This window comes from Chrysochloris asiatica, unplaced genomic scaffold (assembly GCF_000296735.1).
Source record: "Chrysochloris asiatica unplaced genomic scaffold, ChrAsi1.0 scaffold00089, whole genome shotgun sequence".
Lineage (NCBI taxonomy): Eukaryota > Metazoa > Chordata > Mammalia > Afrosoricida > Chrysochloridae > Chrysochloris > Chrysochloris asiatica.
The window spans coordinates 3,217,237-3,234,732 of record NW_006408607.1 but is presented as its reverse complement, the minus strand read 5'-3'; the positions used below and the strand labels follow the sequence as shown (position 1 = coordinate 3,234,732).

Here is a 17,496-nt window from a genome sequence, read left to right as displayed (position 1 = left end):
GCAATGGCAGGTAATAGAGATCGTTTAGAAGGTAAGTGCCATGGTCAAGTTCTTGACTCTGAACAAGAACTATTCTCAGTGAATGAATGGATTGGTAGTGTTGTTAAATGCCATCAAGTCAGTACCCACTCATAAAGACCCTGTATAGGGTTTCCATGGGTAATAGTCCAGTGCCTATCCTACAGTGCCACACCAGGACTCTGAAAGAGTGCATTGAAGTAGGGCACATATGGACACTGGGGTCCTAGTGAGAGGCTGTTATACCAGGCCAGAAAGTGATGCAGGCAGCTTTAGATGAGATAAAGTAAAGAAGACATCCTAGAGAGGAAAGCAGGTCAAAATGTCTTCAAGACTTAATGAATGGCATAGAGAGATAGCTAAGAGGCAGGAGGAGACCAGGGTAGCACTCAGGTATCTGTCCTGAAAAACTTCCAAGAGTTTGTTTGGGGCTATGTTTGTCTAATTTGAAGTACCTACGGGACATCCCAGCTGAGATGTCAGGTAGAGCATTAGTTATTTGAGTTTGAAGCTCAGAGGGAAGTTTCTTGAGGAAAATAGAAACACATATGCTGCATCTGGTCAAAGATGCAGCTTACATGTGCAGAGCTTTTCTAGGAAGGTTCAGTTCCATTGTACAAACATTTATTGGGTCAGGTGCTTTGTTAAATATGGGGTGTATAAAAAGAAAAGATATTCAGCAACTTCTGTAGCACAGACATCTCTTTGCCTCAAGACTAAATTACTTTGTAAGTATCTAAGACAGGGGAGTCTTTATACATATATCCAGATAAAGCTATTATTGTTGTTGTTGTTAGGTGCCATCAAGTTGGTACTGACTCATAGTAACCCTATGCACAAGAGGATGAAACACTGCCCAGTCCTGGGCCAACCTCACAATTATTGCCACACTTGAGCCCATTGATGCTGCCATTTTGCCAATCCATCTCGCTGGGGGTCTTCTTCTTTTTCTCTGACCCTCCACCTTACCAAACATGATATCCTTCTCCAGCAACTGGTCCCTTCTGACAATATGTCCAAAGTATTAGAGATGAAGTTTAGCCATCCTGGCAGCCCATGGCACTTTCAATATTCTCCTTCAACACCATAACTCAAAAGCATCAGTTCTTCTACGCTCTTCTTTATTTGCTATCCAGCATTCACATGTATTGAAAATACCATGGCTTGGGTCAGGGGTACCTTAGTCCTCAAACTGACATCTTTGCTCGTCAACACTTTAAAGAAGTCTTGTGCAGCAGATTTGCCTAATGCAGTATGTCGTTTGATTTCTTGACTGCTGTTTCCATGATGTTGATGGCTGACCCAAGAATGAAGTATTAGACAAGCGAAATGTCTTATCTTCACAGTTGCTGTTGAGTCACTTCTGACTCATGTGGACCCTGTGTGTGTTAGAGAATAGGATTGTTCCATATGGTTCTCAATGGCTGATTTTTGTTTTTAGTATATCAGCCATGCGTTTCTTCAAAAGCACGTCTAAGTGTATCTGAAAACCCAATCATTCAATTCCCAGATGAGTGCATTAACCCTTTGCACCTTCTAAAACTTTACCTAAACCCGCTGCCATGGAGTTAGTTTTGACCTTATAAAGGATTTCTTTGCAGGAGCACACATCCCATCTTTCTCCTGAGGGATGGCTAGTGGGTTTAAACTACCAATCTGATGGATAGCAGGCCATTACTTAACCCAGAGTACCACCATGGCTCCTTCAAACTATAGCTTAGTCCTGTGGTTTTCAGTTTTTGCTTCACTCTAACTGAAATCTCTGTAATCTTAAATTAATTGTGTTCTTGTTCATTCTTGTTAGACATAGATTCTAGTTAGTAAGTGTATTTTTATATCATCTTTGACATCCTTTTTAATGTTTTTTTGTGAATTGGATGAAGTAGGTCAGTTTTGCATTTAGCAGTTCATACACATTTTGTTGCATGTCATTGATTGTAACTCCCACAATGGAACATCACTGGTCCAACCTCCTCCCAATGTCTACTGATTCCATGCCTCCTCCTCTCCTAATCCTTTGTCCTTGTGTAAATGAACTCTTGATAGTCCTAAAAAAGAAAGGAAAATATTTCTCCGATTTGAGAGAAATCATTACCTTTGGTTTGTCTTATTGGAACAACAGATGTAGGATTGCTTCTTACACTAAAAATGTGTTCACGTTTTTAAGAAAAGAACTTTTCCTCAGGCTATAAAATATTCTTCTCATATTTTGTAGACTATAAATTGCTGATGCCTTTCAGATTATGTTCATATTGACTCCTTTTGTGAAAATGAGGCCACACATTCCTAGTCTGTTCTTAAAAACATTGACAAAGTGTAATTGATAGCCCCTTTTATTTTAGCTTGTTCTTCTGAGACCCATGACTTAAAATGACCTACATTTGAAGACAGTCTTTCTCAACTTACTTTCTTTGCCCACCCACATCATCAGAATCACCAGATGTTCTTGTTAAAAATGCAGATCATTGAACCTACACGCCAGAATTATTTTTCAAAACAGCTGGGGAAAGCCCCAATAATTTGCAGTTTTAATAAGCTTCTCAGATGATTTTATTGATAATAGTATTTAAGAGTTAAGAACCACTGTACATACTGAGAGTTGTCAATATGTACATATATATCTTATTATTAGAGTTTTGAGTTAATGAGAAATAAAACATCTTTGCAAGCCAGGTAGGTTTCTTACACATTTTGAAGATGAGTCTTCAAATCACAAGAATTAACTGATTTGATAGGTATTGTGCAGCTACTCAGTGATAACAATGACTTTTGTTGCACAGATTTCTTTTTACTGCATTAAGGTTAATGTGGTAAAAAAATACCAAAGGGACTGACAAAGAGGAAGAGAAAAGAGATTCAATAGAGCGAGTTTGTTTGAGGGAGAAGAGATCAATATTGAAATATTTATGGTAAACTTGGCATTAAGCTTAGTCTTTCATTCAACTTTAGCATATTTTGTTTTTTTCTGTGATTGGCATGCTGGGGGGCGGTCTTTATTATACATGGTTGTATATCTTTATGAATGCTACTCAATTTTCCTTTCTATCTGCAGAATTAGAAAACAGTTCTCCTTATTTTACTCCCCGCTCCCCCCCATAGGAAGAACGCCGTGTGATTTATGTTGGTAAAATCAGACCTGACACAACACGGGCAGAATTGAGGGACCGTTTTGAAATTTTCGGTGAAATTGAGGAGTGCACAGTAAATCTGAGAGACGACGGGTGAGAATCTTCAAGATTATTTCTTGTTTAGAAGCTGATGTATGTAAAAAATTACGGTCCTAAGGTTACCGGGATGGGAGTTGCCAATGTAAATGCTTTGCAAGATGACACGTTGAGTTCAAAACCTTATTTATTTTCTTTCGTCCCTATTGATTAATCTTTTTTAGTTGAGATTCCCTGTCCCAGAAATAAGTATTTAGCTGTTTGGCAGCACAATCACACTGATAAATGGATGCACAACTTTAGACTTTGGGACTCAGGAATCTTAATCTTTCCCAAAGTAGAAAGAATTACAGTCATATGCTAATGCTTCTTAACTGGCTTTGAACTTTTCTTCTTTACCCATCCCAGAGACAGCTATGGTTTCATTACCTACCGCTACACCTGTGATGCTTTTGCTGCTCTTGAAAATGGATACACTTTGCGCAGGTCGAATGAAACTGACTTCGAGCTGTACTTTTGTGGACGCAAGCAATTTTTCAAGTCTAACTATGCAGACCTAGGTATGGATTTTATTGTACGTGGAACGAGGAATCCATAATGTAGAGCTCAAAATGGAAGCAAATATAATCTGTAGGCATGTTGGCTTAGACCATCCCTTTATTTTCACTAGAGGGAATATTTGAATACAGACTTTTTAAACTTTTATTTTTTTAATGTATGTGACAGTTTCAGAAGCAAGCAGTTGAGATTTTGGCAAATTTCTTAGATTTTCTGCACAGGTGCTAAAATTCTGTAGTGTTTTGTTTTGTGTGTGTGTGTGTGTGGTATGTTTGCGTTTTGCATATGCATGTATGTTTGGTGTATTGTGTGGTATATTGTGTGTGCCAGTGTGTGTGTGTGCATGTGTGGTCTGTGTGTTTGTGAGTGAGTGTATGCATTTTAATCTGTTTGTGTGTTCCCCACCCACCCTGATTCCTTCTGTAAGGATCCTAGCTACATCATTGTTTGAAGGAACAAAATATGCACTAACCTTGTTCTTTAGTCCCTCATTACTTTATAACCTCTTAGAAACGTTTTCATTTTTCTAAGTATTGTATTTTAAGAGGGAAAAATAATGCTTCATCTGCTAAGTTACACTATACTTTCTTTCTTCAAAACAAAGGACAAAAATGAAAATAAAATAAAAATAAAATAAAAACACCACCACAAAGAAAACCCTGTCATATTTGGAAAGCTTGTGTATGCTGGGCACAGTGCCAGATTTGCAGTTGTTTTTTAGTTATCAGAACCTTCATATTCATTCTACGTGTCATTGAGTCAGCTCCGACTCATAGTGATCCTGTGTAGGATTTCCAAAGAGTAGCTAATGAGTTTGAACCACTGACTTTGTGATTAGCAGTCCAGTGCTAACCACACTAGGGCTCCAGAACAATCCTAAGAGAAGGATATTATTATTACCTGTCCCATTTTACAGAAAAAAGAAACTGAAAGGTATTACTGCTGTCTCCATTTTACAGAAAAATCAGTGAGAGTTTATTTGCTATTGTTCTTGTTAATTGCCATTGAGTCCGTTTTGATTCATAGTGAGGAATAGCTGCTGGTTTTGAACTGCCTACCTTGTGCTTTCTAAGGAGCTCTGGTAGTGGTTACGAATCGGGCTGCGAACCTCAAGGTCAATAGTTCGAAACTACCAGTCGCTCCGCGGGAGAAAGATGAGGCTTTCTACTCCCGTAAAGATTTACACCCTTGGAAACCCTGTACAGGGTCGCTATGGGTCGGAACCGACTCGATGGCACTTCACAACAACAACACAACAACAACAACCTTGTGCTTTCTAGTCCAGTGCTGATCTTACAGCACCATGCCAGGAGTCTGGAAGTTGACTTAGCTATTCCTTTCTCCTGTTTTCAAAGTTATACAGACTACAGGGCTAAACTTTGGAAAATATAACTTAAGAAGAAAAGTAAAATCATTTGTCAGTCTATTACTCAGTTTTGGTAACCGCTGTTATCAATTGTGTGATTTGCCTTCCAGTATTTTTGTCCCAAAATGTCCAGTTTCTTAAAGTAGAGGTCATACTATCGACATGATTTTAAAATTCTTTTTCTTACATAATGTTATATAAATGCATTGCCCTCTGTGATTAAAGCATTACAATGAATACATCAACATATGTTAATAATTGCACAGCTTTCTGTGGGGTGAGTAATGCTGTTATATTTAATCACTTCATGAGAACTAAACATGTATTCCATTTTCAATTTTGGGATATTATAAATAATGCTGCAGTGAACATCTCAATTTCCTTTCCAAATTTAATTTCATTCTTTTAGCTCCTCATTCCGTATCTAATATGCATGTTGTAAATTGACGTTTTTGGAGGAAGGAATGAAAGCAAGAGAGTGATGAATACTTGTGCCTATGACATCATTATTTAAGTGAATGTATAATTATTATATAATTAATATGCAAATATATTTCTCAGCTTTATTAGAAATCTCTTTGCACTTGCTTTTGGCTTGGTTTCAAGGAAGAAATGAATAACAAATTCAGGATTTTCCCTTTTTTTTTTTCGTTTTCTTCCTCCCAACATTGTGATGTTTTCCTAGAGTAATTGATATAACGGTGCACGTTTTTCAGAGGGAATATGCTATAATTCACTTCACAAGCTAAATAGATAGTGTTAGGCAGGAGAAAGGCAGCTGACTGTTGGAGAGATAGAGGCCTAAGGATGAAAATATAAAAGGTGGCAAGTCATTTGTTCAAATGTTGGCTGATAAAAACAGTCAAGACAGATTGAAGTCTTGAGTTGATTTGACTTATTTTCTTCAGTGATGAAGGCCGGGGTGTTTCTAGTCTCTCAAAACATCTAGAGTTTAAAATAAGCTACCTAGAGGGGCCTTTAGATGACGATTCATCACTGGTAGAGGGAGGATTGGATGGTCTTTCCAAATTGAACTGGAACCTCCCTGAAATATTTCTAAGAAGAATGCTTCCCCTCTTGTTATCTCTCTGCCTAGCCAGCAGCAATAGAAAGTGGGCCATCACTAAACTGGCTTCGTATTTTCTGAACAGTGTGTTTGATGTGCATTGTAGTAGCATGTGTTTGTTTTGTTTTGTTTTTCCAACTCCCTCAAGCCCTACAATTGCATGAGGGGCCGTTTTTATGAGCATAGGCATGATGTACTTTTAAGAAAATCCTAGTTTTGGAATTCTGCAACCCTGATTTGAAACCTGGCTCAGCTTCTGGCTTTAACCTATCAACTAATGCCCCTCTGTTCTGGTTCTTCATTTGTAAAATGAGGCTCATTCTAATATATACCTTATAATGTACATGTTAGATGAAATATTTTTGAAGCTGCAGTAGCTACAATTGTATTTCCACCCTTCATCTGTCAATGTGTTGTACTGTACATGCTTGCATGTTGCTATGATGCTAGATGCAATGCCACTGGCATTTCAAATACCAGCAGGATCACCCATTGGAAGACAGACTAACAAAGACTAGGAAGAAAGACCTGGCAACCAACTTCCAATAATTGGCCAGTGAAAACCCTATAGATGGCAGAATATTGTACAAAACTTTATCTCATGTACTTTGCCTCATATGGACACATAAAAATCAGAGACAGAATGCTGGAGAAGGATATCATGCTTGGTAAATTAGAGGGCCAGCAAAAGCAAAGGAACCTCTTCACGAGACTGAAATGAATTGATACAGTGTCCACAGCAGTGGATTCAAACATGCCAACAATCATGTGGTTGACACAAAAGACTAGGCAAGATTTCACTCTGTTATACATAGGGTAACCATGAGTTGGCACTAAGTAAGAACATCATCAAATGATTCTAATTAATAATGATGCTGATGAGGATCTAGGAGTTTTATTGCTTCAAAATGAAAGAACCATCTTTAGGAGCCATCTTTGGAAGTGAAATACAATTCCCATTGGTGTTTGTCTCTGTTATCTGTAGAGGTCACGTGAAATGCTTCCGAGCATAGTCACTGAATATGGTGAACATTAGCAGTGCCCGGATCTTAGAGGGATTGGGAGCTGCCTCGTGTGCTGAATAAAGCAACAATGATGTTATACAAACCGATTTCAAGAAGCCAGAACTCAAGTATTGAGAGCATCCAACAGCTAGAATATTTCGATTGATTGTATTTTAAAGTAGACATGCATATTAAGGAACAAAATTCAGGTCAAATCATATTTTGGAAGTTGTCTGCAGACTTTGAATCCCCTCTTCTCCAATTTTTAATTCAGGAAATTCATGTGCAGGATAGAGACTGTAAGAAGCTAGAATACTTTGAATAATCTGAGAAAGAGGTTCAGGACATTTTAGTCTTATCATTTTAGATCCACTTAATCATTTCACTTTTCTTTGTTTAGTTTGCTCCTACAAATTAATTTAGCTTACACATCCTCTTTCTCAACTCCTTAGGCTAGTTAATGGATAACTACAGTGAAGTTCTGGTGTGATGCTGTGGGATAAGCACTTGGCTGTCTGATAATCACAAGGTTGGCAGTTCAAACCCACCAGTCACACTTCAGAAACCCCATACTGGGTCAGAATGAGTCAGAACTGACTTGTTGGCACACAACAACAATAATGTGGTCTAAGAGCAAAACATAATGAGTCCAGATACTAGTCTGTTTTTTAACTATGATGCAAAATTTAAAGTGACTTGTTCAAAGGTGGCATTGGAAGTCAGAATTTACATTCTGGTTTCTACTGATGTGTCCAATAGACTTGGGAATAGTGTGGTAGCAGTCTCCACTTCCTTCTCTCATAACTGTCCATGAGTTGGAGCCAACTCCATAGCTACCAATCCTGACAACAAGGATCAGTCACCAATGTGAAAGACCTTGATGGACATATTTAGAATAAAGACAAAGAAAAATTAAACTAGGACTATTGGAGTCCTGGAGTCCTGGTGTGGTGCTGTAGGGATAAGCACTGGACTGCTAATTACAAGGTCAGCGGCTCAAACCTACCAGCTGCTTCTCAGAAACTCTATACAGGGTCACTGTGAGTCAGAACCAACTCAACAGCATTGAACAACAGCAACAACATTGGAATTCTAGTGTGGCACCATGAGATAAGCGTTGTACTGCTAAACATATGGTCAGTGGTTCAAACCCACCAGATGCTCCTTAGAAACTACACCGTAGCTATGAGTTGTAACTGACTTGACGATGCTTAAGCTACAACACTAAGAGAAGAACAGATGCATACTTTCTATCAGAAATTAGTTCAGGTGTAGAACTGAAACAAAAATGAAATAAATACTATGTTCATTACAAATTATTAACTCAAAGAAATATATTACATAATCAACATCATGAATGTATTACACAAATTTGCATGAATCTGGATTCTAATTCAAGATTAATATATTCAACAGTTTCAGTTGATCTTGATCCCTGACTTTGGATCAGCAGTTTTCTAATTGCTAAGAATACAATTGTGAAATTGATTTCTAGAAACATAGTATTCCTATTTGTACTTTATATTTTTAAATAATTAGTTCTTTTTATTTATCCATTGAATACTTATTTACTTATTATTTTAACATATACTTTTTTTTCCCTTTACACATTTTCTGCTAGCGTATGTTTAAATATATTAATTTAATGGGAGAGAAAGGAATATAATTGCACATAACCACATATCTGCTGCACAAGAACTCTTTAAAGTGTTGAAGAGCAAAGATGTCAGCTTGAGGACTAAGGTACACCTGACCCAAGCCATGGTATTTTCAATAACCTCATATGCATGCAAAATCTGGACAGTGAATAAGGAAGACTGTAGAAGAATTGATGCTTTTGAGTTATGGTGTTGGAGGAGAATGTTGAAAGTGCCATGGGCTGCCAAAAGAATCAACAGATGTGTGTTGGAAGAAGTGCAGCCAGAGTATTCCTTGGAGGCCAGGATGGTCAAACTTCATCTCTCATACTTCGGACATATTGTCAGGAGGGACCAGTCGCTGGAGAAGGCTATCATGTTTGGTAAAGTGGAGGGTCAGAAAAAAAGAGGAAGACCCCAGCAAGATGGATTGGCAGAGTGGCAGCATCAAAAGGCTCAAGCGTGGCAACAATTGTGAGGTTAACACAGCTCTGGGCAGTGCTTCGTTCTGTTGTGCATTGGATTGCTATGAGTTGGTACCAACTCGATGGCACCTAACAACAGCAACAACAATATACATGTGAAAGTTGAACAGTGAATAAGGAAGACAATAGAAGAATTGATGCAGTTGAGTTACGGTGCTGGAGAAGAATATTAAAAAGTACCATGGACTGCCAAAAGAACAAAAAGATATGTGTTGGAAGAAGTACAGCTTCCTTGGAAGCCAGTTAGGCCAGACTTTCTCTCTCATACTTCGGACATATTACAGTTCCTGTTTGGTAAAGTGGAGGGTCAGAGAAAAAGAGAAAGAGCCCCAACTGGATGGATTGGCACAATGGCAGCAGCTGTGTGCTCAAATGTAGCAATGATTGTGAGGCTGGCAGAGGACCGGGCAGTGTTACATTCTTTGTATGACTCTATGATTCGGTACTGACTCGGTGGTACCTAACAGCAACAACAGCATTTAGAAAGCCAAGAATGTTGTGTGGGTGCCTACTGCATGACCTAGGACATGTTGCTGTTGTTGTTGTTAAGTGCTGCTCAGTCAGTTGCGATTCATGGTAACCCTAAAGAGCATTTCTGAGAAGTGACTGGTGGGTTTGAACTGCCGATATTGTGGTTAGCAGTCCAGGGTTTATCCTACAGTGGCATAGCAGGACTCTACCCTAGAGTATATTTGAGTGAAAATAGGTGTATTTGTCAACACCGACCATTCTGTTTCACAGTGAAGTCATTTTGGAGAACTACTGTTCTAAAACAGTTTTAGAATTTGCTAAAGAAAATACTGAAATGTGGAAATTCTGCACTGCATTTAGAAGGATGTGGGTTGGAACCGACTCGACGGTACTTAACAACAATAACAACAAAGGTTAGGGAATTCTAATTAGTTTTTAAATTCCTTACAAGGAAGGAGACAATCTGAAAGTCTGTTCTAGATAGTTCCACAATGACTGCCCTTGTTGAAAGAATCTTGCTTCTTGGTCTATGAAACAGTGGAATTCTGATTTCTGTCTAATATCTTGCAATGAGTTGGACTGTTTATCTTTTTATCCTTACCAAAAATATTTTGATTTGAGCAATAGATATTTATGAGGCCTTAGTATTACAAGTAAACCATTCATTAGACTATGAGGGACAGGTCAAAGCAAGTACAATTTAAGACTTGAGCATTTAATAAGAAAAGGTGGGTCATTTCTGTCTTAGCTTTAATATGTCAAGTCGTCTGTAATATTTGTTGGTCTTGTTTTTCTTCAGTGAAAAAAAAACTTTTTTCCTGTAAAACTCAGTAAACAAAGGGAATCATAAGGGTGAAAGAAAAAACAAACAAACAAATATAAATAAGTGAAGGGCTAATGCATCAGACTGCAAAGTCATTTGGACTGCAAGTTCGGTGGTTCAAACTCAGCAGCTGCTCCTTGGAAACCCTATACAGGGTCGCTATGGGTCGGAATTGACTCGAAGGCACTTAACAACAATGACAAAGTTAAAGTACTAAAGCTTTGTTGTTGTTAAGTACAAAAGAATGAAACACTGCCCGATCCGCACCAACGTCACAATCATTGCTACAGTTGAGCCCATTGCAGCTGCCACTGGGCCAGTCCATTTTGTTGGGGGTCTTCCTTTTTTTCTCTGTCCCTTCACTTTACCAAGGAGCTCTGGTAGCGTAGTGGTTACGAATTGGGCTGCGAACCTTAAGGTCAGCGGTTCGAAACTACCAGCTGCTCTGCGGGAGAAAGATGAGGCTTTCTACTCCCATAAAGATTCACACCCTCGGAAACCCTATACAGGGTCGCTATGGGTCGGAACCGACTCGATGGCACATAACAACAACAACAACAACAACAACAACTTCACTTTACCAAACATGATATCCTTCTACAGGGTCTGGTCCCTCCTGATAATATTCCCAAAGTATGACGGATGAAGTTTGGTCATTTTGGATACTTAGGAGCATTCTGGTTGTACTTCTTCCAACACAGATTAGAAAATCAGGAAAAAAAAAAAAAAAAAAAAAAAAAAGCCTTATGCTGGAGAATGTGAGGGATTGTAACCTCTTCAGAAACATCAACTTGTGAGGTCAATGATTTTGCCTCCAGAATATCTAGTGTTATAGTCTTCTGTCACTTTGAACATTTCTGTTTTATAGCTTATTCTGAGTAAAACACAAGCAGGACCATCTTTTAAGGGCTTGTTAATATTTCATCAAAAGGTTTGGCTTGCCATTTCTCTGTTTCCTCTTCAAATAAGTGCTCTCAAAGGAATGAATATATTTGCAAGAGTTCTTCTGTTATATTCCCAAGTATTCCGTTATATTCCCAAGGGCGCCCTTTCTTACCTGCTAGATCAGCAGAAATAGTTGTTGTTTTCATATATGGCAGTGGAGAAAAGTCAGAAATATTTAATAGAATTTTACTTCACTGTCACTATGGCTAAAACAGATCTATTTTGTTCAGGACTATTTGAAATGATATGTGGAACTTCCTACAAAAACTAGCTTAAACTAGTTTAAGGATGCTTCCCACCCTACCAAACAAAATGAAGAACAAAACAAAAGCATGGTTTTATTTGTACCTATATATTTTCCCTCTCTTGTGAATGAAGAAAGAGACTGGATTTATTCTTTTTGGACATGAGACCAGCTGTCTGGATGACACACATGGTTAAGTCCTTGACTACTAACAGAAAGGTTGGCAGTTCAAACCCACCCAGAGATGGCCTGGAAGAAAGCCTTAATGAACTGCTTATGAAGGTCACGGTCTTGGAAATCCTATGGAACTCAGTTTGACTCTGTCCATATGGGCTGCCTTAAATCAGAATGGACTTAACAGCAACTGGTGTTTTTTGTTTTTTTTTAAAGGAGGGAATTGGATATGAGTCAAGAGTCCCTAGGTGGCACACACACACACACACACACACACACACACACACACACACACAAAGTGCTTTTCTACTAACAAAAAAAATGGTGGTTTGAACCCACCCAGAAGTACCTAAGGAAAAGGGTTAGCAATCTGCTTCCCAATGATAACATTTTTGAATACCCTATGGAGTGCAGTTCTACTGTGCATGCAACTCAGCAGCAACTGGTTTGGTTTGGTTTGGGGTTATGTCTAAGATACTCCTTAGATCGTCCAAACTGTCTCCACTACACTCATTGGGCTCTCCCTAGAAACCACAGTGAAGGAGTGGATCGTTTGTCCCTTTGCCTTCAAAGGGAACAGTGTGTGTGTGTGTGTGTTTGTGTGTGTGTAGGAAGTTCCACTCAGCTAGCCTCATGCTCAATGAAATCAATCTCCTTGAATAAGAAAATTGGTACCTGTTTCTACTCTTTTATCTGCTTCTAAATTGGTGAAGCAAATCATTTAACTTGCCTGCGGGGGAGAAGTGGTGTGAGGAAGGCCTTATCTATAAATGGAAAAATTAACTCTGTTCTGCTTACTTCTCAGAAGTGTTTAAAGTCAAAAGTGAGTCAACAGATGAGTGTTTCGAGAGCTCAACAACTCTCTCCCCCCAAATATTATTGTGTTTGCTGTTAAGTGCCATTGAGTTGGTCTTGACCCATAGGGATCCTGTATAGCATTTCTAAGGAATGGCTGCTGAGTTTGAACCACTCACCCTGTGGTTACCAGTCCAGTATTTATCTTGTAGAACCACAGTATTGCAATAAAAATTGGGTGCTCTTTTTAAAAATACATTGATAGGATACATTGCTATTGAATCAGGTAACCTCGAGTTGGAGCAAAGTTGCATCTAACCTGGCCTGCATTTCTTTCAGATTCAAACTCAGATGACTTTGACCCTGCTTCCACCAAGAGCAAGTATGACTCTTTGGATTTTGATAGTTTACTGAAAGAGGCTCAGAGAAGCTTGCGCAGGTAACCTGTTCCCTGGCCGAAGATGACAGAGGCTTGGCGAATACCTCACGGACAGCGCGTCCTTCCCTAACAGACTATTGCAAGTCATACTTAGGAATTTCTCCTACTTTACACTCAGTTCAATAACAAAACAGAACAACAAAAATACAAACAACAACAACAATGGTTTACATGAACACAGCTGCTGAAGAGGAAAGAGACAGAATGGATATCCAGTAAGCACATGTTTATTCATGGGTGTCAGCTTTGCTTTCCCTGGAGTCTCTTGGTGATGGAATGTGTGTGTGGGTGTGGGTGTGTGCTTGGTTTGGGGGGAGTATGTGTGTGTATACAGGTGGGGGTTAGAGACACCTGGCAAGGCAAACCGCTTCAAATGGCAGCAGTTACATGGAGACACTTAAAACCTAGGACTTCAAAATGTTCATATTCTATTCAAAAGGAAAAAAAAATATATATATATATACATATATAAATTAAAAAGGAAAGAAAACTAACCAACCAACCACAAACCACCCTAAAATGACAGTCACTGATGTCTGAGCATCAGCCACCGTACTCTGTTTTTTTCAGAAAGTGCAAAATCAACTTGAAGCAAGCTTTCTCTCGTAACGTTATGATTATATGACAATCCTGAAGAAACCACGGGTTCTATAGAACTAATATCCTGTCTCTCTTTCTCTTTTTTTTTTTCTCTCTCTTTTCTCCTCCCCTTTTGTTCTCATTTTCCGTTTGCCGTGGAGTCTGGGTGGGAGAGAATACCGTGGGCACCGGAATGCTAAAACTTTCCTAACATTTTGAAGTTTCTGTAGTTCGTCCTTTATCCTGACACCCATGTAAATGTTCAAAATGTTGATCTTTCACTGCAAATGTCAAAAGCCTTGTCAATGGTCAAGCACGCAGCTTGTTCAGCGGTTCTTTCTGCAAAGTGGACACGGTGTTACATTACTAATGAGAGTTGAGTAGAACTCTCTGGGATGTATTCAGATAGTGTAATTGCTACATTCTCTGATGTAGTTTAAGTATTTACAGATGTTAAATGGAGTATTTTTATTTTGTGTACATACTATACAACGATGTTCTTTTTTTGTTACAGCTATGCACTGTAAATTCAGCCTTCTTTTCCAAACTACTCAATTTTTCTTAATCAAGAATATTCAAATGTAATTATGAGGTGAAACAATTATTGTACACTAACATATTTAGAAGCTGAACTTATTGCTTATATATATTTGATTGTAAAAAAAAAAAAAAAAAAAAAAAAAAAAAAAAAGACAGTGTGCGTGTCTGTTGAGTACACCAAGAACAAAATGATGCTTTACGCAATCCATCCCTTCTTAGGTAAGCTTTGGTCTAAGCACCTTGTCAAGAAATATCCTAGTCTCCTAAAGGTATTAACCACTTCTGCGATATTTTTCCACATTTTTTCTTGTTGCTTGTTTTTCTTTGAAGTTTTATACACTGGATTTGTTAGGGGAATGAAATTTTCTCATCTAAAAAATTTTCTAGACGATAGTCATGATTTTATGTAAAGTCTCTCAATGGGTAACCATTAAGAAATGGTTTTATTTTCTCTATCAACAGTAGTTTTGAAACTCGAAGTCAAAAAAAAAAAAATCTTTTTAAAAATGCTGTTTTGTTTTAATTTTTGTGATTTTAATTTGATACAAAATGCTGAGGTAATAATTACAGTATGATTTTTACAATAATTAATGTGTGTCTGAAGACTATCTTTGAAGCCAGTATCTCTTTCCCTTGGAAGAGTATGGTGATGGTATTTCTCTGTATTTTTTACAGTTATGCATCCTGTATAAATACTGATATTTCATTCCTTTGTTTACTGAAGAGACATATTTATCAGTTGCAGATAGCCTATTTATTATAAATTATGAGATGATGAAAATAATAAAGCCAGTGGAAATTTTCTACCTGGGTTGCATGGCACTTGTCAGATTGGGGTTTTATGTGCTTCATTTGAGAAAAACTCAGCTTTTGCAGAAGCAGGCTTCCTACTTGCAGTAGCATGGCCTCTAACATGACCATGGTGTTGTTCTTGATGACATTGCTTCTGCTAAATTCAACAAAACAAAACAAAAGTTCAGAAAAACCTCCATGTTGAGCATCAAGATTTCCTCTGAGTGTGGAGTCCCTGGAACAGAATTCGGGAAAATTTGGAATGTGCGTTCATGTTTCTGAATTGCGATTCGATCCATTGGGCAGACAGGATTGCTCTGGAAGGCATGATAGATCTATTCCTTAATTGTTTTTGTTGTTGTCGTTGTTGTTTTTCTCTCGCCCAACGCAATTTTACAAACCGGATTTCACCCCTAGACCAATGCAGCTCCTTTTGATAGCTGCATTCCGTTATCACCAGCATATTGTGTTCTGAGTGAATCCACTGTCTGTCCTGTTGGATGCTTGCTTGAGTTTTTGGCTTCTTATTTCTAAGTAGATAGAAAGCAATAAAATTACTATTAAAATAAAAGAACTTGATCACAGGTTCTGCGTGACGACACATCTTTAATCCGCCTAATCCTTGTTGTTCTGTAGGTTAAACGCAGGGACTTTAACTGTGTGTGAACACCAAACTAAAGTTTACAGTCTTTCTTTCTGAAGTTTGAGTATCTTCTGTTGTAGAATAATAATAACAATAATAATAAAAGACTATTAAGAGCAATAAATTATTTTTAAGAAATCACTATTTAGTCAATCATATGTGTTCAAGGACCAGATGTGTTATCTATTTTGCCTTTCAAGTTTTTTGTGATCCAATTTTAAGTACATCCTCCTTTTTCACCCTAGATTGTTGATATGAGTAAATGGCTTGGTTTCTTTTCCTTATTTATCAAAAGGCAACACTACCAATATCCTGTTGAGGATTAATTTCTGCCCCACTCTGGCCTCACAAATATTCTTACCATGAAGATAGGTTTCCTCCATGGACTTCAAATTGCATCTAAAATTAGTGCAAAGAAAGAATCACCAAACCATTGGAATAGAGCTTTTGTATCTTATGCAGACACTGTGGGTAGCCCATCAAGATGTAAACTGTGCTCCTTTAATTTTCATTGTTTTGAAGAGAATATTTCAAATTAACACATGTATCCCATCCTCACTGGAAACAGATTTCAGCATAGATCAGTAGGATTTTTAGATAACATGGGCCCTTGCCTTCATGCTGTGGTAAGTACCACATCCAAGCTTTTGGTAACTGAACTGGTGCTTTTGAAATGTGGGTTTTTCTTTTCTTTTTTTAAAGAGATGTAGCAGAAAAATTCTTCCAGTGCAACAGAATCAATTTTTGCTAAAAGACTTCGAGAACAATGGTTGGGCTGTCAACATTCAAAGCAACAAAGAGGGAATTTTTCCCTATTGGGGTATGATGGTTGGGTTAGTTGAAATAAAGGAGACCTTTTCATGCCTTTAGATGTGAGCTTACAGTAGGTAACGATTATGTGCCCTTTTTGGTGGCTGTGACAGAACTTCAATCGTTGTAGTCTCAGACCTGATCTATAGATGACCTAGAATAGCCATGTACTATAATGTGATGATTCTAAATTTGTACCTATGTGACAGACATTTTCAATAATGTGAACTGCTGATTTAACCGAGTTACTTTAAGATATGTAGGTGAAAGTGTAATTCTGTTGGGTGAACTATGCTGAACAGGGAAAGTGAGCGATTAGTTGAGCCCTAGCTGGGCTTTTTTTTTTCTTTCTTCCCCCACCTGCCAATTCTACATGTATTATTGTGGTTTTATTCATTGTATGAAAATTCCTGTGATTTTTTTTTTTTTTTTAAATGTGCAGTACACATCAGCCTCACTGAGCTAATAAAGGGAAACGAATGTTTCAAATCTAATTCTGCTTTTCTTATTTATCGGGACAAAACTCTTGCCGTGTTTCTCAGGTTAGTATACAGTACTCTCTTCTTATACTCTTTCCTCTTGGGCTTGCCCTCCCTGCCCCTTGCCTTTTCCCTGGGATGGCTTTCAGCTCCCAGTTCAGGTATACATTCTGTATGGCCCCTTGCCTCCTTTGAAATGGCAAAGGCAGATGTGGGAATTTCAATGTTGTTGTATGCCTTGAGTAGATTCCAACTTATAGTGACCCTTTTAAAGGGTTTCTGAAGAGTGCCCGGTAGGTTAGAACCACCAGTGTTGCGTACGATTAGCAGTCCAGTGCTTATCCTACAGTGCCACATTGGAACTCAGGGGATTTCTGTAAGGAGCATTAAAAGGTGACCAATGACATGGAACTTTATAAAATGCATTAGCTCAGTTTTTATACTTAACTCTGAAAAGTATATCT

General features: G+C 38.1%; 1 protein-coding gene across 3 annotated transcripts in view; it reads left to right on the top strand.

Moving 5' to 3' along the window:
• PPARGC1A (peroxisome proliferator-activated receptor gamma, coactivator 1 alpha) overlaps nt 1-13,296 on the top strand; it is a 1,035,693-nt gene extending 1,022,397 nt beyond the window's left edge. For 2 of the 3 annotated variants that reach the window (XM_006866293.1, XM_006866295.1), the window contains exons 12-14: nt 3,118-3,239; nt 3,591-3,742; nt 13,090-13,296. In XM_006866293.1, the coding sequence (XP_006866355.1) occupies nt 3,118-3,239; nt 3,591-3,742; nt 13,090-13,193 (378 nt within the window). In that variant the 3' untranslated portion in view covers nt 13,194-13,296. The remainder of the gene's footprint in view (nt 1-3,117; nt 3,240-3,590; nt 3,743-13,089) is intronic. The other variant, XM_006866294.1, reaches the window with a different exon arrangement.
• The last annotated feature ends 4,200 nt before the right edge of the window (nt 13,297-17,496 follow it).